This window comes from Hemiscyllium ocellatum, chromosome 48, assembly GCF_020745735.1.
Source record: "Hemiscyllium ocellatum isolate sHemOce1 chromosome 48, sHemOce1.pat.X.cur, whole genome shotgun sequence".
NCBI classification, from domain to species: Eukaryota; Metazoa; Chordata; class Chondrichthyes; order Orectolobiformes; family Hemiscylliidae; genus Hemiscyllium; species Hemiscyllium ocellatum.
In genome coordinates this window covers 10,313,218-10,339,404 of record NC_083448.1, presented here as the reverse complement: position 1 = coordinate 10,339,404, position 26,187 = coordinate 10,313,218, and the positions used below count along the sequence as shown (strand labels likewise).

The 26,187-nt window shown below is 42.2% G+C and overlaps 1 protein-coding gene across 1 annotated transcript in view; it reads left to right on the top strand.

The window, feature by feature from the left end:
• Positions 1-26,187, top strand: part of LOC132837065 (pleckstrin homology domain-containing family A member 2-like) — a 109,986-nt gene that overhangs the window by 61,580 nt on the left and 22,219 nt on the right. The window contains exons 5-8 of the mRNA XM_060856748.1: positions 3,134-3,231; positions 6,167-6,301; positions 20,072-20,221; positions 23,409-23,477. Of these exons, the coding sequence (XP_060712731.1) occupies positions 3,134-3,231; positions 6,167-6,301; positions 20,072-20,221; positions 23,409-23,477 (452 nt within the window). The remainder of the gene's footprint in view (positions 1-3,133; positions 3,232-6,166; positions 6,302-20,071; positions 20,222-23,408; positions 23,478-26,187) is intronic.

The window sequence follows — 26,187 nt, the reverse complement described above, 5'->3', positions numbered from 1 at the left end:
TCAAATTGGACAAAAACATGAAAAAGCAGGCAGAGATGTATAAACTCAATTGTCAAGCACAATTGGGGTTCTTTAATAGTGCTGCTCCCTTCATCTTGTCAACTCACTTTTGCAGCCCATCTGCACAATCTGTTGTTACTATTAATGAAGGTGGATGGGGTGAACTGTGTAATAACCAGAGACAGACATACATGCAAAACATTTTGCAAGATGACACCAAAATTGGAGGTGTAGTGGACAGTGAAGAAGGTTACCTCAGATTACAACAGGATCTTGACAGATGGACCAATGGGCCGAGAAGTGGCAGATAGAGTTTAATTCAGATAAATGTGAGGTGCTGCATTTTGGGAAAGCTAATCTTAGCAGGACTTATACACTTAATGGTAAGGTCCTAGGGACTATTGTTGAACAAAGAGACCCTGGAGTGCAGGTTCATAGCTCCTTGAAAATGGAGTCGCAGGTAGATAGGATAGTGAAAAAGGCGTTTGGTAGGCTTTCTTTTATTAGTCAGAGTATTGAGTACAGAAGTTGGTATGTCATGTTGCGATTGTACAAGACATTGGTTAGGCCACTGTTGGAATATTGTGTGCAATTCTGGTCTCTTTCCTATCAGAAAGATGTTGTGAAACTTGAAAGGGTTCAGAAAAGATTTATAAGGATGTTGCTAGGGTTGAAGGATTTGAGCTATAGGGAGAGGCTGAACAGGCTGGGGCTGTTTTCTCTGGAGCGTCGGAGGCTGAGGGGTGATCTTATAGAGGTTAATAAAATTATGAGGGGCATGAATAGAATAAATAGGCAAAGTCTTTTCCCTGGGGTTGGGGAGTTCAGAACTAGAGGGCATAGGTTTAGGGTGACGGGGGAAAGATATAAAAGGGACCTAAGTGGCAACTTTTTCACGCAGAGGGTGGTATGTGTATGGAATGAGCTGCCAGAGGATGTGGTGGAGGCTGGTACAATTACAACATTTAAAAGGCATCTGGATGGGTATATGAAGAGGAAGGGTTTGGACGTATATGGGCTGGGTGCTGGCAGATGGGACTAGATTGGGTTGGGATATCTGGTCAGCATGGACGGGTTGGACCGAAGGGTCTGTTTCCGTGCTGTACATCTCTATGACTCTATCTAACAAGTATCCTCAAGAGAGGCTCCTGCGGAACAGCACATGAAACCAGTTGTGAAGGATTCTCACACCTGCAAGCTTCAGCTCAGTTCTGCAACCTCCAATTTATTTAGCTGTTGTTGAAAAAGAGTCAATGGCCATAGATCAGCTCTTTCTATTATAAACGCGTTGCACATCTCTGGAATGCATGGTTTCATTTGTTTAGCTGCTCACTTGGCTGTGATCATTTGGGAGCTGACAAAACAGCTAAAGTCAGTCAAACCTTAGCTGGACACTGCAGCTTCCCACACCATCACAAGCAGGGTCTGTTTCCATGCTGTACATCTCTATGACTGTATCTCTTGAGGAATGCAGGTCAAACATTTTGCATTCCCGTGAAGCTGATTTTTGACGGTGGGGACTGCAGTTAAGGAGATGTGTGGGAACAGGAGGCCTGGCTCCCTGACTCCTTCCCACCTCCAGGTGCTTTGCTCAGAAATGGAACTCTCCAGCAACATGAGCGAGACAGTGTTAGGCAGATGGTTCTGCCAGTAAATGAAGTATTGACTGGGTATGTGGTGAGCAGTCTACAGTCTTGCTAGCATGGTGCACCTACTCTTTCCCATCCTCAGCTGTGTCCCAAAGTTAAGGCAAATAGCTGCACAGTGGAGGTAGATTCTGTGTAACATAGAGATGAGGTTATGCTGGCAAAAAAAATGGCACCTCACAGCTTTGCCATTGAGTATGGAAATGATGGTGATGGGTGCTACCTGTTGCTCATGGTGGCCGGAGTGCTTCCCTCCCATTTCTGCTGCTTGGGCCTATCAGGCCAATCAGCAGGAACTGCACTGCCCTCATCTCCCAACTAAGAACATACCCCCATACCAAAACCTAAATGAGGTCACCATTGAGCTAAAAGGAAATGCTGGGCAACAGGAGCCAGTGCTAAAATTAAGTTCCAGACTCCCAGGGGAAAATTCACTCACTAATGTCAAGTGTGTTGATGCTGTGGCGAAGAAAGGTCAAGCATTTCTGGAGGACAGCAACAAGGATTTGTTTCCAATGTAGGACATGTCCAAGGCTCAGGAGATGTTGATAACAGGATTTGGTAGTGAAGCAGGCAGGATTAACAGACATTTGAATCATGCATAAAACAACGAGATTCAGTTTGGGTTTCTCAAGTTTGGGGCTAGGCCTATCCTGAGCGGGTGAATTCGCCAGGTTACACATCAAGCTGGCAGTGAGCTGAACTGACGTAAACTGATGTACAGATAAAGCAGGTGTTAAAAATCAACCACAAGTTAGTAACGGATGAAAGAATACGTGGGCAGGTTGTGAAAGCCAATAGAGCTGCCCCCACATGTTCTTTTTGTGAGACCTTTCAGCTAGTCTCCAAGTGGAAAGCCAACATCCTTTCTGGGTTGCAACAGTTTCGAAAAAGCAGATACAGAATGTTCTGTTTGCTTGTGCCACTTCTGTTCTATAGTTATATAGCATTTCAGAAGTAAGAGTGCATTCCAAATGTGGTTTTCTTCAAGTGTCCCACCTTCACCCACAACTATTTTTGGACATTGTAAACAATGTCAACAGCCCCTTCGGTCTCCAAGCCAACAATCATGCATTGCTTTGGTCTGTCATATGTTCCTTGAAGGGCTGAACTAGGCAGACATCTCAACACCTACTTCATGAAGTAGCAAGCTCCGTGTCATCAGCTGGCCCACACGTTATTTGCTCACAGACTCAACTTTGTGCATCAGAATGGATCTATCTCACTTCATATTTTTATCCAGTTTCTTCACATGGGGTGGGTGTACAAGCCTCAGGTTGACTTCACCCACTTAGCACAGCAGAGCTTGAATTGACTGCAGTTCATTGGAGTAAGCAAAATCATCATACCATGGCTTAGTTCACCACAACACCCAACTCTATTTTAAATGAAGATCTTGAATTCTACTAACAGTTTACTTGTTCAATGCAATATACATGTATTTCAGTGAAAACAGTCTAATCAATCAATTTCTCTTTTAATTGCAGTTATAAATGCAGGTCTACGCCGCTACTTTTTACAAGCCAATGATAAAAATGATTTACTCGACTGGGTTGATGCCTTAAACAAGTCGTGCAAAATTACAGTAAGTTTTCTCTCACTCCACATAACAACCAGAGTTGTAAAGTGGGTGTGCAGTTTGCTCACACACTTTGGGTGATGTCACTTTGCTTCTGCCCATGCTACTTTTGGCCAACTCAAACACAGCATCAGCTTGTCTTCTGAAGGTTATTGAGCAGGCTATACACCCTCATTAACTGGCTCCAACGTTCAGTGACCACATAGCTGACCTGTTCCTGAACAGCAATGATCTTCCTTGGCTCTATGTCCTTTCACACCAGGACCCAATAGAGAAAAGAAAATCTATATGTCTCAGTTTTGAAAGCTCCAATTATCCAAGCATTAGCAGTAAGGATGAACAATGCAAGTTCCTTCAAAGAAGCGAACCACCAGACTAAAAATGTATTCAGTGCAGGTGAAGAAAACAGACAATTACATTTTGTGGAGAGGCTGTTCTCCACAAGAGGTTATAGGACATGTGAATACAATCAGAAACAAGTGGGAGGGAAAAGAATACATTGCCATGATAAACAAACATAGGCAAACCCAGAGAGGTTTGAGTGGGATGATATGAGTCATTATCTCAGTTAGTTAACAAAATACAGTAAAGAGTTCAATAAACTATCGTGTGTTAATTTCAGCCAGAGGTGCTCAGGTTAGAGGAGCTGCACACGTCACGTGCCATATGGAGAATAAAACAGCCCTTCCTGAAGAAGGGCTCATGCCCGAAACGTCGATTCTCCTGCTCCTTGGATGCTGCCTGACCTGCTGCGCTTTTCCAGCAACACATTTTCAGCTCTGATCTCCAGCATCTGCAGTCCTCACTTTCTCCTAATAAAACAGATATGCAAGGCTCTGAGAAACAGTCATCTGAGTCTTGGCACATAGTGAATGATAGATGATGGACAATAATAATCTTTTACAAAATTAATACAATGAGCACAGAACTCTAACACTACAGCAGGATTCAGCAAGATATGGATAGTTTCATATTGGGTTCGCACTGGATGAGGTAGAGTGTGGTCTTCAATCCTACTTTCAATGATGAGCCTATTGATTTGTCTCATTCTCAGTCATAGAGGATAGATTAAAGAAGAAGACACAGTTGTCTTATCTAATGTGAGGGAGCTTTTGTCCAGTAGCAATGGTTACAAGTTATATTGACAGTCTGACATTATTATGCCTTAACTGCCAGGAATTAGAGATAACACATCTGTCTCCATTAGGATCATTTGCTCAACTGCCTGATTTTTTTTTACAAAGACCATGTGACAGAATCAAATCGGATGGATCAGGTATAATTAAGCTTTTCATGGACCCATTATCTTAAAAGCCCACCACCAAAAGTCCCTTTGGGAAAGAAATCTGCAATTCTCTCTTGGCTCCAGATTCACAGCAATGTGGCTCTTAACTGCTCTCTGAAAGTGCCCAGAGAGTCAGTCAGTTCAACACTAATGAGGGATGGGCAACATGTATAGAGACACCACATCAGATACAAGAATGACAAAGAAAAAAAGTGTTTTTTTCTTGAATCAAAGTACTTTTTAACTTGGGTTTTGTACAGAACTTAATTCTGAGTGGTCTTGATTTCAGAACAACTGATCAGAATGTTAGTGGACAAATGCTGGTCAGGAAGTGACACTTTTGTCTTTTGATGTTTATTTCAGCTGCATTCCTTCACCAATGGCTTTTAGTTTGAATTGCACTTAGGTTGTGTTCAAAAGTTTATTTAGTATTTCATGTGTCAAAATGCTCATTTTATAACCCTCCTCCCATAAAGCCCATCACTATATTGTTCTTTTGAAGATTATATGAGTGCATAAATGTGATGAAATTTTAGAATATGCTTCCAAAAGACATTTCAAGGGTTTTATGCAGTGGTAATGTCCCTTCCAAAGAGCCAAGAGGTTGCTCCACAGGTTTGTCGTAACATCTCTGAACTGGTTGATCAGAAAATATCTCCAGTAGACAATTCAGAATCAAGTACCACACAAGTAAGGAACTCTTCTGACTCTGATCTCCAGCATCTGCAGTACTCACTTTCTCCAAGTAAGGAACTCTTGCCTCACCATTACAGGGAAGCACAAAATACTGTGTAAAACAAGACTCTTCTTCTAAGTAAAAGAAAACGGGTTAATTATCACATGATTCAATGTTCTGTTCTATGTGCATTGCCATTATTTACTAACTGACAAGTATACACGACAAATAAAAACATAAGGTGTTTGAGAAACTCACCAGGTTTGGCAGTATCTGTTACCTAGAGAAACAGAGTTAACGTATGTCTCATCTTCAGAGAGCATATAAACTCTTTTCTCCACAGATGTTGCTAGACCTGCTGAGTTTCTCCAGTAATTTGTTTTATTTAAGATTTCTAGTATGCACACTATTTTGTTTTTATTTGAATACATCATTATTGGAGAAGCTTCGAATATATCCAGTTCATAAATTTATGGAGGATCTGTTTCTCTAATCATGCCCTACCCTATCTAGCAGATAAGGACTAATGGAGATAGTTACTCTTTGCTGAATGTTATCTTGAATTTGTGAGATGTTAGTCAGGGTTCTGAAGCCTCACAAAGTTCTGACATGCAGTATTTTGTTTTCTGTAAAAGCTGAATTGAACATTTTTCCAAAGTTGACCACATTTCAGGATGTCCTTCATGTGGGCAAGATTCCATGGCTTGTAAATTTTGTGGAAATTAAACAAAAGAATAATTGGTTTGAGCAACAACAGTGGTTTTGCATGCGACCCCTATGGGTGAAGGACACTTACTTGCTTGCTTCAGAATTGAAATGTACAATGGCACTGTGAAGAGGTTTTAGGGACAACCTGAGACCATAAAGTTCTGAAACAATGTGAGTGAACAGTGATGTCACTTTCATCACTCGCTAACTGAGCCTTTTGAGATGTTAGTATTGTTTTATTTATTTTTATTTGATCTGTTTAACATTGACAGGTGCCAAAGGGTAATGCAAATGACCCACAACCCAGTGCTGAGCCAAAAAGACCTATAACCGAAGCCCAGAAGCAGCAGATTCCATACAAAACTGAAATCATTGGAGGGGTTGTAGTGCAGACACCTATCAGTCAGGTGAGAGCTATATTTACAGTCAGTACTTTCCATCCTCTTTGAAATGTTGGAACCACTTTATGAAACGTATACCGGCTGAGATCCAAGTCTTTTTAGCATGGAATTCATAGCCTGTAATATAGATAAAATAGTGCCGAGGCTTGCCTCAGTGTGAGATCAAGGAGGAGAGATTAGAACTGGCTTCGAAAAGGTATGTCAAAGAAATGTATTTCAATGAGGGCATCTAAGAAGGAGGAAGGGATGGAGAGTTTAAGGAGGGTATTTCACAAAATGGTGTATAGGGCAGCTATCCGAATTGGGCCACAGAGAAGGGAGAGGCCATTTGATGAAAGGGAATGTTTTCTGACTCGGATGTAAAGACCATGGAGATAGCTAAGTCATGATGGGATTTAAATTTTCAAAAGGGAAGTGCAGACTGGTCAAATGTAGTGCTCTTTCTACTTTGTCCCTAAGTTATTTCTTAATATCTGCCCAATAAGACAATGAGTCCCATTGTACTTGAGTGTATTTTTCCCATTTCCCACATCATCTCTGAGCTCACGGTGAACTAACAGTGTAAGTTCACCACTTTTCTCCCAGTAGATGAAAATATGTTTTTGGCGCAAGTGTTCTTTGACTAGCTTGTGCAGTTTCACTTGCACAAGATCAAAAGAAACTGCTGGGTAAGATGGACCGGGGCACTCCATACTTTGAAATACTTACACTAAGTACCATTTTCCCATTACTGTCTACTTGATGATCTGTATTGGCTCCCATTGAAACAGTGTCTTGATTTGAAATCTTTCCATCGCCTCATCCAGTTTCTATCTCTGTAATGTTTGTTCATCCTAAAATCCTCAGAGATCTTGGTGTTCTTCATATGTTGGCATCTTAAGCACCCCCAATTTAAACTGTGACACCATTTGTGGCCATCCAGTTAGCTGCCCTAAGTGGTGGAATACTCTTTAAACACCTCTCTTCCCTCCTTCACAGTGATCCTGAAAACCTATCTCTTTTACCAAGCTTTTGTTTATTACCCGAATCTCTCTGTCAGTGGTTCAGCAGCTACTTTTGCTGTGTGATGCCCCTGTGAGGTGCTTTGGGATATTTTCATAGAATCCCTACAGTATAGAAACAGGCCATTTGGCCCAACAAATCCACATCGACTCTCCAAAGAGTAACCCATCCAGACCCATTATCCAACCCTGTTACTCTACATTTACCCCTGACTAATGCGTTTAATCCACACATGCCTGAACACTATGGGCAATTTAGCATTGGTGAAAATGAGTTCTGCAGATGCTGGAGATTAGATTCAAGAGTGTGCTGATGGAAAAGCACAGCAGGTCAGGCAGCATCAGAGGAGCAGGAAAATCGACATTTCGGGCAAAAGCCCTTCATCAACATTGCCAATTTCCCTAACCTGCAATCTTCAGATTGTGGGAGGAAACTGGAGCAGCCGGAGGAAACCCATGCAGTCACAGGGAGAATGTGCAAACTCCACACAAACAGTCGCCCAAGGCTGGAATCGAACCCAGGTCCCTGGCACCGTGAGGCAGCAGTGCTAACCACTGAGCTACTGTGCTGCCGTTTATTGCATTAACAGTCCCATATAAATCAAAGTTGCTGTTACTGAAATGCAGTAACATCTGGCTTGCATTGTGTGAGATCTCAAAAGATCAACAGAGAAAGAGCTGTAACTTGGCTTTTAACAATTTCAGACTTCAATTCATCATCCTGCAGTATCAGGTGACAGGAAGACACACTGGGGATTCTAATATTTGACACTGAGTGTTCAGAACACGACAACAAGAAAACTGTCAATGAAAGTTTTTTTTTTATACAGTGCTCAGCTTATTTACGATGAATTGAGAAAGCCATGGTGTGAAAACTTTGAACTGCAGTGTACTGTATATTGAATGAGACTAGCCAACATTTAGATGGCAGTTCTTTGTTCATGCATCTTATGAAATAGGACAAAGTGAGGCAATTTTATTGTTCATGTTTTTTACATTATTTGATGAGTTCGTGGAGCAACTGCAACAAGAAGCTGTTTTGTGGATAAACTTGAATTTTGTGTTTATCCTCAAAGCCCCTCGTTGTGAAGGATGGTCATATAATTCAAAAACTGTGATTGACATGAGGATTACAGAACCAAGGCGACGGAGTTGAGTTAAGATGTCAATCAATCATAGTTGAATTGAATGGCAGAAAAGGGTGAGAATGGCATAATCCTGTTGTTGCTGGTGTTGTAATGAAATTAAGAGTTTAATGATGACCATGAATTCATTCTTGATTGTCAGAAAAACCCATCTGGCTCATTAATGTCCTTTAGAGAAGGAAGCTACCAGCCTTACCTAGTCTGGCCTCCATGTGACTCCAGACCCGCAGCAATGTGGTTGACTTTGCACTGCCATCTGGGCAATTTGGGATAAGCAATAAATGTTGGTCTAATCAATGATAGCCTTGTCCCATAAATTAACAAAGAAAACCTCTTCTCGCCAAGCAAAGCCAAACTGACTCGTTGACTAGTGCTTCTTTCTCAAGTCAAAAGAAGACCAAGTGTTAACCAGACAGAGACCTTTAACATTTGGAAATGTTGCAGTCAGATAGGCATTAAAATGTAAAAAAATAGGTAAAATCCTTGTTCTGTACCTTTCTATCCCTGTACAGAAAAGAAGAATCTTTTTTGTAAATAAAGGTTTCTTGTTGTTGTGCTCTGTGCAGTCACTGCCAAATATTAGAATCCCAGTGTCTTTTATATATTTTATTATGGAACATAGTCTGGGGCCAAAGTAGGGTGCCTAAAAATAATATTGTCACCAAGAAATCCAGTACAGTTTCAGAATAAATTTCCTTAGCTGGTGAGTGGTAAGAATGTGGAACTTGCTACGATTAAGATGAATTGAAGTGAAGAGCACAGATGCATTTGAAGGGGAAGGTGGATAAGTACATCAGGGAGAAAGGAATAGAAAGTTGTGGCAACAGCACTCGATGAAGGAGGGTAAGAGGAATGAGGAGAAAGTGAGGTCTGCAGATGCTGGAGATCAGAGCTGAAAATGTGTTGCTGGAAAAGCGCAGCAGGTCAGGCAGCATCCAAGGAACAGGAAATTCGACGTTCCGGGCATAAGCCTGAAGAAGGGCTTATGCCCGAAACGTCGAATTTCCTGTTCCTTGGATGCTGCCTGACCTGCTGCACTTTTCCAGCAACACATTTGCAGCTAAGAGGAATGAGTACAGACATCGAAGTCCACTGGGGCCATCTAATCTGTTTGAATTGCTGTGGGCTTCCTGTAATCCATTGTTTCCAGTAAGCTGTAGAAAACTATTCATGCATGAGATGTTGGGACACTAGATCTTTTCATCAATCTAAATTCAGTGATGTAGATTGTCAGATTATTTGAGCAACATGGAAACTTTCACTTGAACTTGGGCCCACAATTCTTCATCCTTTAACCTACCCTGATGGCAGCTAACCAGATGGAAATCAGTACAGTTGAGCTGCTTTAAATTGGCTAGCCAGGGACTTGGGGACTGGGGGGAGGAGAGGTAGGGGATCTGCTACGGGTGAATGGATATGGGATTATTCAAATAGTCTGTTGTAACAACTTAATGCTTGGTTTTTGATTGTTGTCACTGAATTTCCATACCAAGATCCAGTTGTAGCTGTCTGCAACAAAAGGTGCATGTCACCTGCAGTTTTGCAACTCAAATTGTTTATGTTTTGGATCAGTGGGTAAGTTTGGCACCAAACCTTCCTCTTTGGCCAAGTTGTTCCTCATTCTTCCCAATACATCCATTTTTGTCAGATTACACCCTATGTTATATGTTCTGTGAATATGTAAGGTTTTGGAGAAGATCTGGAGGTGACCAGCGAGACAGGTAGCTAGCATGCTTCTGATCGGTAGACTCCAGGTTTCAGGAACAACTATTGACACTGCTGAATGATGAAAAAAAGAGGGGCCTCCTTAAGATTTTCTAGGAGCATTGTCAGTGAAGATGGAGGTATGAGGCAGAGAGGCAAACAAGATCAGAATATCTGTAAAGATGAAGGACCTGAGCTGAGAGAGGCTGGCATGGACAGTCAGTAGGCAACAACAAGCAGAGGCACGTTTTTTTAGGACTCTTGGAGGCCTGTATATGAGGAAGGAAACAGCATAGTGTGGTCATAGAGTGAACTCTGCCCTTGTGAGATCATAAAATTGAGGAACTAATTATGTGTATGTCTGGGGAATCACCGTGAAGGGAGAAACACAGGATAGTCGAGTTTGAAATCACCAATGATAAGGAGTTGCTCACAGGCCAGGCAGATCAGGGGCAGTTTCAGCAAGGCAGCAACATCAAGTTACTTAAATCACCAATATTTGAAGATGATGGGTAATCTCAGTCCCCTGAATCTGAAAGAGGAATTACCCAGAGGAACTGTCCAATGTTTTCATTGAATTTGACTCCATAGGGGTTTGATTCTTGCCCCTTTCTTCCTCTTTCTGAGCATGCCAGGAACATTAAGTTTGGCTGTGCATTGTCAGGTCTGATAGTTTCTGCTCCCCTTCCTGGGCTGAGTGATTATATGGGAGATTTGGAAACTTTTTAATTTTGTACTTTTGACCATTCCTCAAGAATCCTGCACCCTTTTGGGGAGGAGAGAACGGCCAGTCCAGTCCTAACCAGCCCTTGCCCCACCCCCTTCTTTTTCGATGTGTTATTCACACAAATTGAATAAATTGATGCCATCAGAAATTTCTCACAGGTACTAAAATAACTCCCAGTCAAACAAAAACTACAGCATAAATTTCACAAGTAACTTCCACACCAGAGAGACGTTGGGCGAGGAGCTGCAACCCTTTCATTTTGCTGCTCAGACTACTGATGTGGTTGAACTCAGATTGCCATCCAGTGACGTGGATTAGTTGTCAAGGTGGTTGGCCGTTGCTGGTTAACTTCTGGTTCAGTTATCTCATCAGCCAAGTCAGTCACTTGTGGCCACCGCAGCACTGAAATTACTAATTTAGAAATTGCATTTGCATTAAACTTGACATCTGGGCCATTCTTCCTCATTTTTAGAAAAAAAACTTTAACCGTTTGAGCACCAGAACACCTTCAACCGTTCTCAAAATGAAACACACGTAAGGTTATTTGAACACAAGATGTCTGCAGGAATTGACTGAATGCCTTTCTTCAGCAGCTCTCCATGCAACTAACACATGTACTGAAAGTCCAGAATATTTCATAGCAGTTTAAAATTCCTGGAATGACTAGGGTGGACAAAGTTAAAAATCACACAACACCAGATTATAGGAGAAAGTGAGGACTGCAGATGCTGGAGATCAGAGCTGAAAAATGTGTTGCTGGAAAAGCGCAGCAGGTCAGGCAGCATCCAAGGAGCTAGAGAATCGACATTTCGGGCATAACCTGAAGAAGGGCTTATGCCCGAAACGTCGATTTTCCTGCTCCTTGGATGCTGCCTGACCTGCTGCACTTTTCCAGCAACACATTTTTCAACACCAGATTATAGTCCAACAGGTTTATTTAGATGCACTAGCTTTCGGAGTGCTGCTCCTTCATCAGATGGTTGTGGAACTCAAGACTATGCTCACAGAACTTATTGCCAAACGATTTCAGTGTCATGGAGATGTGATACAGTAAACAATCTCAGATTAAAATTTTCATGTTTTATAATAGGATATGCTGGTTTCTATTCTTTGATATGTAAATCCCAGAATTTCTTTTCAATTAAATTCTCAAGATAGCTCAGCTTTTTAAGCAATAGCCGTAAGGTCTGTCGGTATCCCAATGCTATGTCAATCTGACAAAGCCTCGATATAATTTTACAGAGTTTTACATTGATTCATGCAGTTTTTGAGCAAAACAAAAAGTGTTTCTGCAAAAACAAAATTCACCCCATAAGCTTATATGTGTGCACATGTCAGAGCAATAGATAGGGTGTGCTGATGTGACTGTGTGCATGTGGATATGAGTGAGTGTATGTTTGTGTAAGCTTGGTTAAGAGTGTGTGTGTCTGTCTGTCTGTCGGTCGGTCGTGCAGTGGGGTCATCTGTAGTGTATGAGATAGATCATGTTGGTCAAGTCACATGAGTACTAACTGCATACATGGTACGTGTACATGACACTGGACTCCTTTGGCTATAAATTCTGTGAGCATGATCTTAAGCTTCACACCAATCCGATGGAGCAGCAGTGCTCCAAAAGCTAGTGCTTCCAAATATACCTGTTGGACTATAACCTGATGTTGTGTGATTTTTAACTTAAGTATGATGCACAGGCTGATTGTATAGACTGTTAGAGGTTAGTGGCCCTTTCCCTGCCCAAATGTCTGAGGTTGTGGAAGACGACTTTTTGTGTATGTTTTCAATTCACCCACAGACTATGAGTGCAATAATAAAACTCTCCAAATGCTACGAGCAGCTTAATTAATACATCAGTAAATGTGAGCTGCAGAAATAAACAACTACGTTTGAAATTCTGGATTTAAATTACACTTCAGTAGTTTCTACCTGCTTTGCTCCTCAGCCCTGTCTTACCTGTTTATGTACTTGTCTTTCCTGCTTTCATAAAATGGTACAGCACAGAGGAGCCATTTGGCCCATCAGGCCTCTGCTACCTCCTGGAATAATGTGTCTGATTATTCTTAGTTTTCAGCCATTTCTCCACAGGCCGACATTTTGTTTTCCCTTTTGAGTATTTATCCAATTCTATTTTTTAAATGACAATTGAAGTTTCTTCCTTTTGCAACAAGTGATGTGAGTAAGCAAATATCTTAACTTTCCCTTTTTCTGTCCAGAATAGCTTTCAAGCTCCACTTCCTTGCCCCTTGGAACACTTGAAAAGTTTTATAAAGTGTTTTCGTTTTACTGTTTTTCATTTTGCAAATAGTACAATTTCCAAAAGAAATAGCTATCATTTTGAAAACAATCTTAGTGTTTGCTTTTTCAATTACTCAGAACTTGGAAGTACAGAGACTTGCAAACAGAAAATATATTCATTTGTAGGTCATGGTTAATTGTTTGACTAATGCATTTAATACAATAGTACCCTTTGCCCTCTGGAATTAATGATATATTCCAAGAGCACACATTATGAAATTGTCAACTCCGTTTCATGGAACGGAATAATTAGATACCTTGCTGCAAAAGCCTGACATGACTAAGGGAGAGTGAAACATCTGTCCTGCTGTTTCGTAAGTGAGACATTGAGAAGAATGTGCATTCATGTCGCAATTATCTGAACATGCCCGAAGCACTTTCCAGTCATTGAATTCCTTCTGAACAGGAGTTGGTTGATCAATAAATGCTGGGCAAGTGGAAAGGAGAAGTGATGGGGGCAAAATAAATATAGGGTGTGATGGCAGGCAGGGTTTTCACTGGCCCTTTCTGAGACCCAGGATTTGCACTGGCTTTTGGCTACCTCTCTGTTGCTGCACAAGATATTTTGTATTCATCTGACAGGTGGATCCACAGTTTAATGTCTCATCCAAAGGATGGCGCCTCTGATAGGCAGAGCAACACTCCTACTTGGAATGTCAGTCTGGATATCATTGTTAAGACTCTGGAGTGGGCCTGACCCCATGAAATGACTGCACACAGGTTGATATCCCTGCACCAAATAAGCCCTTATTTATTTGTGCATAGTACACTGGCTCCCAATATCAAGGGTCCCCAGTACAATATGAAATGGTTTCTGAGTTCCTCAGCTAATTGAACACCAGCAGGAGTCTCTATTAGCAAGATCAAACCAAGAAAGTTCTCTCACTCTACGCACCTCCGAGACACTTGCACAAAGACTGAGTTATGTGAATTAATCCAATACCTTTAATTTTAAAATTAAAAGCTAATTTCTTTACCATCATTTAACAATGGGAACTTCTTAAAGCTAAACTCAGATCAAAATAATTAATCATTTCAATCAAGAGTACAGAATAGAATGAAGTGGAAATTTTCTAGTTTTCTTTCAATCACAACCTCACCAATGGTGAGAATTATCTTTGCCTTATTTGGCCAGTCACATAGTTCAGTTGCTTAACTCAATTCTGATCTGAACGTAACAGAAACCACATCAGTTTTCAAACAATGGGAACTGTGCTGAAAGGTACAAAAGTGTTGCATCAGGTTTTTCTTTCTCTCTTTACTTTGTTCTAGGACACTCTTTCATACCAACATCTGCTCTACAAGGACTGAATTCAGCATTTAAAACCCAGCAGGAAACCATATTCAGTGAGAGCACAGGCCAGAAAATCAGCACTGCACATTTTTAGCCAGGTAAAAACAATGACTGCAGATGCTGGAAACCAGATTCTGGATTAGTGGTGCTGGAAGAGCACAGCAGTTCAGGCAGCATCCAAGGAGCAGCGAAATATTTTTAGCCAGATCACTGGCTAGTTCTTCAAATTTGGTTTGCCTGTCAGGAGCATGTGATGTAAATTTATCCCCTTGAGAACTGAGGCATGGATCTGATACTGGCTCCCAAGACCATGGCTTGAATACAATGGCCCCTACTGTCAATGGAAAGGCTTTTGATGTTATTTTTGCCGAAGTTCATTTCAGCGTATGGGCTATTTGTCTATTATGTCGATATATATAATATATATTTTGTACTGTCCATATCCTAAACTGAACTTCGGCACAAATAACACCAAAACTCCTCAGTTATTTTGACAGTATACATATATATCGACATAGATATACATACACGTTTGAGTGAAGATACACTTTGATGCAGATACCTAGAAGTACTGTCCAGTGCTCTGTTATAAGCTTCTTAAACAGAATCTGCTGGTCAGACTCACTTGGGAAATGTTTTTAGTGTTGTGAAGTCCATGTTCTTGCTGAGGAGAAATGGAAGGAACTTGCCAAAAATGCTAGTTCTTGTCCATTTCGGTCCAAATACCTATTGAATTATGTGATCAATGCTAATAATTTTCAGCCAATCTCTCAGGCATTGAAAATAATTTATTGTCAATGTAGAGTCTCATTCCTTCATATTTTAATCATTGGTGGTTATTTTGAAAATGCTCATGTTTAAAACATTTTTAGGTAAATCACCTTTCGTCTCTGGCTCTTCCTCTGTCTTCACCCAAACTTTCTCTCCCCAGCTTTACTTCACTTTTGCATTGGATTTGACATTAAATTTATGCAGTCACATTTATGTTTTTCTCAGCCTAAAATATAATGATCCTGCAATCCGAATCTGAGATGCATCATTGTGAGCTGTCTTTGCTCAAGTCTCAGATGCTCATTTTCATGCACAGCAAGATTATCAGCTTGCACTTTCAGCAGTGTGCTGCATTCAGATACTGAATAGCTGAACCTGCCAGAGCAGATATATTAGATTCATCACCGTTGGACTCTTCCTATGATCAGACACACGCCAGTGAGAAGTGATATTGTAGAGATTGAACTGTGGAAAGTTTGGGGTGCAGCTGATCTTGTACTTTGCCTCAGTAAGGTCCATTTCCGGTAAGAGGTGTTCGCTTTGGGTGAGCTGGATTCAGAATCACACCTTCCAACTTTTAGAAGAAATGAAAATAGAATGCAGGAAGAGGTTTTTCTCACACACTGCAACTTGCTGATCCCCTAACCTTGCCAGCCCCTTACAATCTCCACCAACGCAGCATGTATGCACGTACGCTAATGATAGTAGCTAATGATGGTAATGATAGCATCACCAAATGAGACTCATCCTGCATTCAAGGTCCAAACACCTGTCGGAGTCATGAGATACTGATCAGAGATGGGAGCGTCCAGCCTGTACCATCTAGTTCTGCAGACCACAGCTGCTGAAGCAACTGGGTTATTGCCCACTCTGGGTTCAACACAGATCCTTTCCAGCCCAAAGCAACCCATTTAATCAACTCCACCCCTACATGATTGACATAGCTTAGCTGCAGCTTATGTAATCTCCAAGATGCATTGCAGCAACTATTAAAAACTGCTTTGGCAACATTTTTCCAAACCTGTGACCTCTACTACCTCGAGGGACTAGAATAGCAGATACATGGGAACACCACCCCCTGAAAGTTCCCCTCCAAGCAGCTCAGAATCCTGACTTAAAAAAATAATCCTGCTATTTGACTGTCACTGGATCAGAATATGACAATATGCGTTAAGGCAGATCCTGGCGACATGTCGTACAATAGTTCAAGAGGACAATTCACCACTACTTGCCCCCAGGCAACTTAGGGTGGGCCTTGCTGTTGATGTCCAAGTGAATAAATAAAATGAAAGAAGCGTTGGAAAGTCAAACCTGGGATCTTCCAGCTTCTGTAGCTTACTAACAAAACACAGCTGTGCATTTGCGAATAAGAGAAGCAGAGTGGAGCAGAGGCCAGATGTCAGGAGAGTCTAATGGTGTATTCCATACACACTTGTGCATTGCAGTGAGCCTTATGGTGCTCTGTCTTCATGCTGTTTCTACTTTGGGATTTGATTGAGAGAGAGTTAATACCACCACCAAAACAACTGTTGGCTTCAGTAGGGGGATGCAGCACAGCTGTATGGGCCAGCAATATAAAAACCACAATGCTTTCCTGGACAGGTGGAATGAGAAAAAATGTATCATTTGCTTAGTTGGAGGTTGTACTGTACTAGAGAGTACCACTTGAGACTACCGAGAAAGATTTGTCTTTCTGTCTCTCCTTTTGTGACCTTCACATGTCCTTATAGCACAGCCACATTCATAACACGGCAGCAAACTTGTAAACTTTCACAAAGAGACATTGTATTTTAATGATGTTGAAATATTGACCAGGACATGACGAATAGGTCCCTTGGTCTTCTTTGAAATCTTATGGGATCTTTTACATTCACCTGATAGGGCTTGGCAGGTTTGGTCAAATCTTTGAATTTCAAGACATCATCTCCCACACTGAAGTCCTTCCTCAGTTCCACACTCAAATGTCAGCCCTTGGTTTTCATGCTTAAGTCCTGAATTGTGACCCTGAACATAACCTTCTAACTCAGGGTCATCAAGCTGCCTGAAGAGTGTGTCAGTGGCTGTCTTTCAGGCATCTGCTGGCACCACACTGATTTGGGTGTACACATTCCTGCTCTGTTGGTGTAGAAATGAAGTCGCCCTCTGATGCTTCCTGATAGTGATATCGCTGAAACCAGAAGCAATACTGTGGAGAGAACACAGCACATCAAATGCTGTCACACCCAGAATGGTTTTTTTGAGTTTAATTGCAATGCCACAATTGGGGGTTACCACCTGCTATACTGGTCACAGTCTGAAAAACCAATGGGATGTCTGGAAACTGTAGACAGTGAAAGTTTCACAAAGGTACAAATTAGCTCAGTTTATTTGAGACCAACTGATTATTAGTATGACATGGACAGATGCACAGGCAGTTTTGAGTCATGCTGAGGAAATAATTTTTAAAATTCATTCACGGGATATGGGCATCACTGCCTGGACCCACATTTATTGCCCATCCCTTATTGCCCAGAGGACAGATAAGACTGTACATTGCTATGGGTCTGGAGTCATATGTAGACCAACCCAGGTAAATTCGGCAGATTTTCTTCCCTGAAGCACATTAGTGAACCAGATGGGGTTTTCCTGACATCTGGCAGTGGTTTCATGATCATCCTTAGACTGTTATTTCCAGGTTATTATTGAATTCAAATTCCATTATTCATCATGATAGGATTCAAACTCAGGTCCCCAGAATATTACCTGGGTGTCTGGATTGATAGTGTAGTGATAATACCATGAGGCCATCGTCTATCCTATTTTAGATTTAGAACTCCGATTGTGGACGGATCCGAAGAGGGATTGGAGCAACAGAACATTGTAATGTAGAAGAGATGGATTCAGTTCTTTGTTAAATGCATTTAATACACTTTTCAAACTCTTAGAAAAACCTCAAATGGTATCCTAACACAATACCAACTGTTGGCAAAAAGGTTTAGGGGCCATGGGACTCTGAAGGGAAAGGAACCCAAATGGGCATGACTAGGACGGAGCCACCCTGCCGAGTTGGAGGGGCATGAGCGACTGATTTCCGGTGAACATCCTGTCATTACAGATGATTACCACTGTTGCATACTCTATCTGCAAGCATCATAGTATTTGGAAGGCAGTCTCACAGGCTTCAATGATCTTCGCTTGTTTTTTAGCAGATAATTTACCTTCTCAAGATGTTCTCCAGCTGAACTACACTCAAAGAAAACAGTTTCTCACTATAGGTCCAAGCCAGCTTTGCCATGGTCTGCAAAAATACTTGCAATGACTTTGGTCATTGTGGCCAACCTGGCTATTGGTCCTCCTGGCCTGCCCTCTCTCATGTACTGACTGCCATTGCTGATATGGAGTCCTGTCTAAGTTGCTGGAAGAAGGTCCCCTCAATCATGGATGTATGGAAGGAAAGAACTTCTGTTCATTTACTGCCTTTAACAGTTATAAATTGTCTGGGAAAGCTTCACAGCCACTGAATTAATTTTTACAGTGTCATTATAGTGGGTGAATGGAGCAGACAATTTGCAAAGTACGAGGTTCCACAAAATTTGATTTGTGATTGATTAATATGTTTTGCTGGTGTTGGTGACAACATCCAAAGAACTCTGTACTCTTGTTCACGTACTCCATCTTCATTAGGATGAACAGAATAAATCTTAACATGTTAGCAACACTCTACACGGGAAATAGGGGCAGGAGTAGATCATATGGTGAACTGATCCTGCTCTGCCATTCAATACCATGCCAACTGATCTACTTTAACTGCCTGGATTTGTGTGACTCCAACAACACTAAAGAAACTTGGCATCATCCAGGGCAAAGCATCATGCTTTTTTGGTGATCCATTTGTCTCCTTCAATATTCACTCCCTTCACAATGAACAATGGCAACAATATGTGCCATCCACCAGACGTAGTGCAGTAACTCACCAAGGCTCCTTCACATCACTTTCCAAAGCTGTCATTTCTGAGAAGAAGAGGAGCAAAAATGTAGGAACTTCATGAACTGCAAATTACTTCCAAGTCACATACCATCCTGACTTCAAACTATATTGTTGTTCTGACATGGTTGCTGGTTCAAAATCCTGTAACTCTCATCCTGACAGCACTGTAAGTGTGTCTATATCACGTGAACTGTAGGAGTACAACAAGGGTGACTCATCACCATCTTCTTCAGGGCAACTAGGTATAAGCAATAAATGTTGGCCCAGTCAACAGTGCCCACATGCTCTGAAAAAATTTAATAAATGAATGTCGCTCTCCTGCCCATTCCCTATATTTCTTGAATCCTTCAGTGATGCAGCATCCATTATCCTCTTGAGTTGAGAATTTCAAAGGTTCACAGCCCTTTAATAAAGTAATTTCTCCTCATCTCAGTCCTCCATGATAAGCCCTTCATCCTAAGACTTTGTCACTGTGTTTTAGATTGCCAGGCAAGTGGAAACAATCCCATGAAACCTATTTTCCAAAACCCTTTTGGAATCTTGTATGTTGTAATAAGTTTGCCTTTCATTTTTTTCAGTCTCTAGAGCATATCGACCTAGTTTATTCAATCGCTCTTTTTTTGCTTCACAACTGAGAAACACAACTGAAGGGTAATTCCTTTGTGCTGCTTCACACTTGTAATCCTGTGCCTCAATAACAAAATGAACTCTCCTTATTCAGGGAGATGTTGATGACAATTGAAGGGAGAGTATTGAGCTCAGCCTCTATCCCAGCCAACGTTCAACCAAAACAATATGAATTCCTGTGACTATTGATGCATTCTGTGGGTAGTTTATGACAAGGAACTCACTGTCTTCTTTGTTTTGGTCTAAAGGTGAATGGGGGCGAGAATCAAGAGGCTGCTGAATCAGCTACACATGGCGTCTTGAAACGTTCCTTAAGCCACATTCCAGTGTCTGGAAACAAGCAGACATTAGGACCTCAGGTTTTGAAGAGTGGGTTCTGTGTGAAACAGGGCATTGTGGTGAGTGCTATCATCGGGGAAATTTTAACAGTTGTTTCTGAGGACGAGCTGCAACCTTAATATAACATGGACTCAAACTGGATTACTGTCAGTTCACATTTTCGGCTGAGATTAGCCCAAATTTAAATAATTTGGCAAAGCATGCTTAAAGAGTCCCGGTGCTTTAAATGTTGGAATCATGTATTATGGGGCCCGCTGACATAAAATACCTGATGGGATATCACAAAAGCAAAAGAAATAACATACGATGTGGTGAGGGTTAGTGGGAAGCTACAGGATTTGGGAAGCTTTAAAATTCCTGTAGAGGACAAAAAATTAAAAGACAATGGGGGAATGAGGATAAATCATAAGGTAAGCTAGTTAGTATTTAAAACGAGATTGCAAGATATAAAAGATAAGGAAGAGGCAAGAGTGGACTTTGGACCACTGAAAGTAGTTATGGGAACAAAGACATTGAAGAGGAACTGAGAGGGTACTTTGCATTAGTCTTCATGGTAGGAGACACAAGCAGCATACCAGAACTTCAAGAGAGTTTGGGGACAGAGGTACGCGTAATGGCCATTACTGAGGAGAAGATGCTGATGAAGCTGAAAGGTCTGAAGGTGGACAAATCACCTGGACTGGAAGGACTATACCTCAGACTTCAAAAGGAGTTAGCTGAGGAGATTGTAGAGGCATTGGTGGTGATCTTTGAGGAATCACTGGATCCCAGAGGACTGGAAAATGGATAATGTAACACCCCTTTTTAAGAAGGGAGGGAGGCAGAAGACTGGGAATTATAGGCTGTTTATCCTGACCTCAGTTGTTGGTAAGATTTGAGAGTCCATTATTAAAGATGATATGACAGAGTTGAGGGTTGAGCCAGCACAGCTTCATTAAGGAGATGCCATGCCTGACATATCTGTTAGAATTCTTTGAGGAGATAACAAACAAGTTAGAAAAAGGAGAGCCAATTATCATTATCTGTTTGGATTCCCAAAAGGCCTTTGACCAAGTGCTGCACAAAAGGCTGCTGAATTTGATAGGAGCCCATGGTGTTAAGGATAAGATACAAGCTTGGATAGAGAATTGGCTGACTGGCAGAAGACAGAGAGTGGGGAGTAAGAGGATGGCAACAAGTGACCAGTGGAGTTCCGTTGGGGCCAGTATTGGCACCACAACTATCCACATCATACATTAACAATCTGGATGAAGAAACTGAGGCCACTGTAGCTAGGTTTGCAGATGACACAGGTGGGGGAGTGGGGGGGAAGTGGTATTGTTAAGGAGGTGCAGATAAGGACTTGGACAGACTAGGAGAGTGGGCAAAGAAGTGGCAGATGGAATGTAATGTAGGAAACTGAGGTAATGCACTTTGGTGGGAAGAATAAAGGCATAGACTATCTTTGGAAACTACAAAGGAACGTTGATGTCCCACTTCTATGTTCTCTGAAGGTTAAGATTCCCTACCCAATTCTTAGATTCCCTACAGTGTGGAAACAGGCTCTTCAGCCCAACTAGTCCACACTGACCCTCCGAAGAGCAACCTATCCAAACCCATTCCCTTACATTTTACCCCTGCACCTAACACTACGGTGCAATTTAGCATGGCCGGTTCACCTAATTTGCACGTCTTTGGATTGTGGGAGGAAACCGGACCACCCGGAGAAAACCCACGCAGACACGGGGAGAATGTGCAAACTCCACACAGACAGCTGCCCGAGGTGGGAATTGAACCCGGGTCCCTGGCGCTGTGATGCAGCAGTGCTAATCACTGAGCCATCGTGCCGCCCCCATGCAGATGCAGTGGCAGGTTAGGAAGGTAAATACAATGTTAGCATTCATTCTGAGAGGGCTAGATTACAAGAGCAGAGATATACTGCTGAGGTTGTAAAAGGCTTTGGTCAGACTGCATTTAGAATATTATGAGCAGTTTGGGGTTGGCTCTGTGTTCTGGAGCTTACCTTCGGCTGGAGGGCAGCAAGGTATTGCTGCCGTCCGGCTGCCAGGCGAGGGGCATCTTGATGCGGTGTCTGGCCTGGGTTAAGCTCGGGGACCTCATGCAGCTGGCCTCCCCACCAAAGTAATTTCCTGGGGCAGCACTGTGGCTCAGTGGTTAGCACTGCTGCCTCACACCGCCAGGGACCCGGGTTCAATTCCCGCCTCAGGCAACTGTCTGTGTGGAGTTTGTACATTCTCCCCGTGTCTGCGTGGGTTTCCTCCAGGTGCTCTGGATTCCTCCCACAGTCCAAAGGTGTGCAGGTCAGGTGAACTGGCCATGCTAAATTGCCAGTAGTGTTAGGCGCATTAGTCAGAGGGAGATGGGTCTGGGTGGGTTACTCTTTGGAGGGTCAGTGTGGACTTGTTGGGCTGAAGGGCCTTTCCACACTGTAGGGAATCTAATATTTAAAAAAAAGTACTGGGAGGCCTGGAAAGAGTGAATGTGGAGAAGATGTTTCCACAAGCAAGAGAGACTAGGACCCAAGGGCACAGCTTCAGAGTGTAGGATTGAGTGAAGTAGATGAGGAGGAGTTTCTTCAACCTGAGGGTTGTGAATTGGTGGAGCTTACTGTCGCAAAAGGCTGTGGAATCTAAGTCATTGAGTATCTTTGAGACAGAGATAGATATGTTCTTCATGAGAGAGGGGATCAAAGGTTATGGGGAGAAGGCAGGAGAGTGAGATGAAAAACGTCAGCTATGATCAAATGACCTAATGCTGCTACTGTATATTAATGTCTTATAGGTTCTGTCCTGAGTGATGCTGCTGCTTCACACTAGCCTACGTGAGCCTAGATGCTATGAAATGATGGCAAAACCCCATAATCTCCCTACTGTAGCTAAACAATCCAGGAGAAAGTGAGGACTGCAGATGCTGGAGATCAGAACTGAAAATGTATTGCTGGAAAAGCGCAGCAGGTCAGACAGTATCCTAGGAGCAGGAGAATCGATGTTTCGGGCATGAAGGGCTCATGCCCGAAACATCGATTCTCCTGCACCTTGGATGCTGCCTGACCTGCTGCGCTTTTCCAGCGACACATTTTCGGCTCTATAGCTAAACAATGTTCAGTACATGAATGATAGAATGGCCAAGCCAACTCAAGTTGTTTATTCAATTTCAGGTTCTGTATTTCCAGTTATCCTTTGTTTTCTAAACTTCCAGCATGCCACACCACCAGTTTAGCTAATGATCTTATATTTAACATTACAGAGAAAAAGCTGGAAGAGGAGATACTTCACACTGGATGAAAATTTTTTCAGTTACTTCAAGTGTGAATTGGTAAGCTGAAATTGGGTGTTTTTAAAACTATTTAATGTTTTGCAACTGGCTCCTCCAAGTTTGCTTTTGACTTCAGTTTCCTCAAAAGGGATATTGCTTTTTCTAGAATAAAGGCTTCTCATTTTGATCTCAGTTGTACCATCAAAAATAATGAAACTGAGAGATCATGTAAGATATGAATGTGATTGTACCAGAATCTCAGATGACACTGTGATGTGCTATCACGGGGGTCTGTCAAATCATCTGATTGTGTAAACAGTCAAAACCAATTTTTAAAATATTTTCCTCTGCTGTCCATTTCCTTGAGTTGCCAGTAGCGACAACACAGTAAATCATTGCAAGCTCTGGCATTTCTGTGATCAAATGCTTTGTCAAATGCTCTAAGCTGCACATTTTGAGATTTCTTGAAAGGATTGGAGTCGGATACATTGCCCTTCAGTGATGTATCGTGTTGGCATCAACTGAGTGCCAACTTGGGAGATATAGAGTTGGGCTGGTAGAGTCTAAGAAATACTTGAGCAGGACCCACTGCCTTTTCAGCCATGATCTTATGGAATGGCTGAACAGGCTCACACAGGGAAGATGGTAGGGCTGAGACACCTGAAATAACCCTACAGAGGGGTCACTATCACTAAGTCACTCTTTATTTACACATGACAAGTGCTTGATTCGAGTGCTGCCTCTTCAGAGTCAGCTGTCAGACTGCCAGTATCTTTGACAGTCCTGTTCTCATCTGTCAGCCAGGGATCCCTGATTGGACCAGCTTAACAGCCCCAGTCAGGGAACTTAGATTCTTGGAGGTCTGGCTGGCTGACAAGGGTACAATCACTCGCAATGAAGTTGCCTCATTCTACTCTGATGAAAGTGGAGGAGAATAAGACACAATGAATGAACTGTTAAGGTTAAGAGACACAGTACAGAATAGTTCCTGAGGATTCCTTTGAGGTAACTAAATATGAATTCAAACAATTGATGTTTGGCTCATCACCTGATTAAATAACCCCATCTCGGTTAATTCATTTTCTTGGACCTTAGCTTCCCTTCAATGTTTTGACTTTTTCCACTGTTGCTGATCTTCAGCATCCACAGATTGAACAAAAAAAATTAAACATCAACTGAAAGTGATACAACAGAATACAGCACAGAAACAGATCCACCATGTGTCTGCCAACCAACTACATGAATCATGTTTGCCTGCACTTTTATAATAGCTGACTATGTCCTGGCATTTTAAGTGTCCATCCAAATGCTTCTTAAAAGTTGCAAGAGTGCCTGTCTCCATCACCACATCAGGCAGCGTGTTCCATTTTTCAACTGCCTCTGGATGAAATTTTTATTTTGCTCAGATCTCCTCTTAAACCACTCATTCCTCAGTTCAATGTTATACCCTCTGGTCGCAGACATAGCTGCTATGGGAAAGAGATGGTCACAATCTACTGTGTTGATGCCTTTCATGATTTTGTATCCCTCAATCACATCCCCCCTCAACTTCTTCTGCTGCAAGGGCATCAAATCCAGGCTCTCCAGATTCTGCTGGTAACTGAGACTTATCATCTCAGCCAACATTATGGTGATTCTCCTGTGTGCCCTCTCCAGTGCAATCACATCTTCCCAATAGCATGGCGACTAGAACTGCACACACTATTCCATCTGTGGCCTAACCATTATATTATAAACTTGTCACAAGTCTTCCTTACTTCTAAATTCTATGTCCCAGCTAATGAAGACAAGCATCCTGTATGCCTTCTTCACCATCCCTCTATCTATACTGACACCTTCAGAGACCTGTGAACTTGTACACCAAGGTCACTTTTTTCCTCAGTCCTCTATAAGGACTGACCATTGATTGTGTATATTCTTCCCTTATTAGACCTTTCAAAATGCATCACTTCTCATATCTACAATGACATCCAAGTTGTTCATATGCATAACAAAGAGTTAGGGTCCCAGCCTGATCCTTGTGATACACCTTGGTCATAGACTGCCAATCACAAAAACAACTCTCCACCATTACCATTACCAGCCCAACAAGTCCAGATCATTGGACCTGAAACCCAGATGTTGCCCAGACTTGCTAATTTTTCCAGCAACTTCTGTTTTTGCTATCAATCTTTGCCTCCCAGTTATAAGCTAATTTTGGATCCGGTTTGCCAGCTTGCCTTGGATCTCAGAGGCTGTTGCTGTTTGGATCAGCCTTCCATGTGGGACCTTGTCAAAGATCTTCCTTTGAAGTCTGTGTAAACCACATAGCCTCCAAATATAGACTGAACTGCAAGGAGCTGTTCCCTGACTGTATTTGCTGATGACATTGAAATCAGCCTTCCCCCTCCCCAAGTTAGACACTTAACTTCTGCACCATGCTTATCCCTTCCCAAAATGACTTTGAAAATGCAGAGTTGTCACCATCCCCAAAATGCTCCCTAACCTGACCAGTTTCATTCCTTTGGTTTAGGTCGAGTCCTTCCCCATTGGCACGGTGGCACAGTTAGCACTGTTGCCTCACAGCGCCAGAGACCCGGGTTCAATTCCCGCCTCAGGCGACTGACTGTGTGGAGTTTGCACATTCTCCCCGTGTCTGCGTGGGTTTCCTCCGGGTGCTCCGGTTTCCTCCCACAGTCCAAAGATGTGCGGGTTAGGTGAATTGGCCATGCTAAATTGTCCGTAGTGTTAGGTAAGGGGTAATTGTAGGGGTATGGGTGGGTTGCGCTTC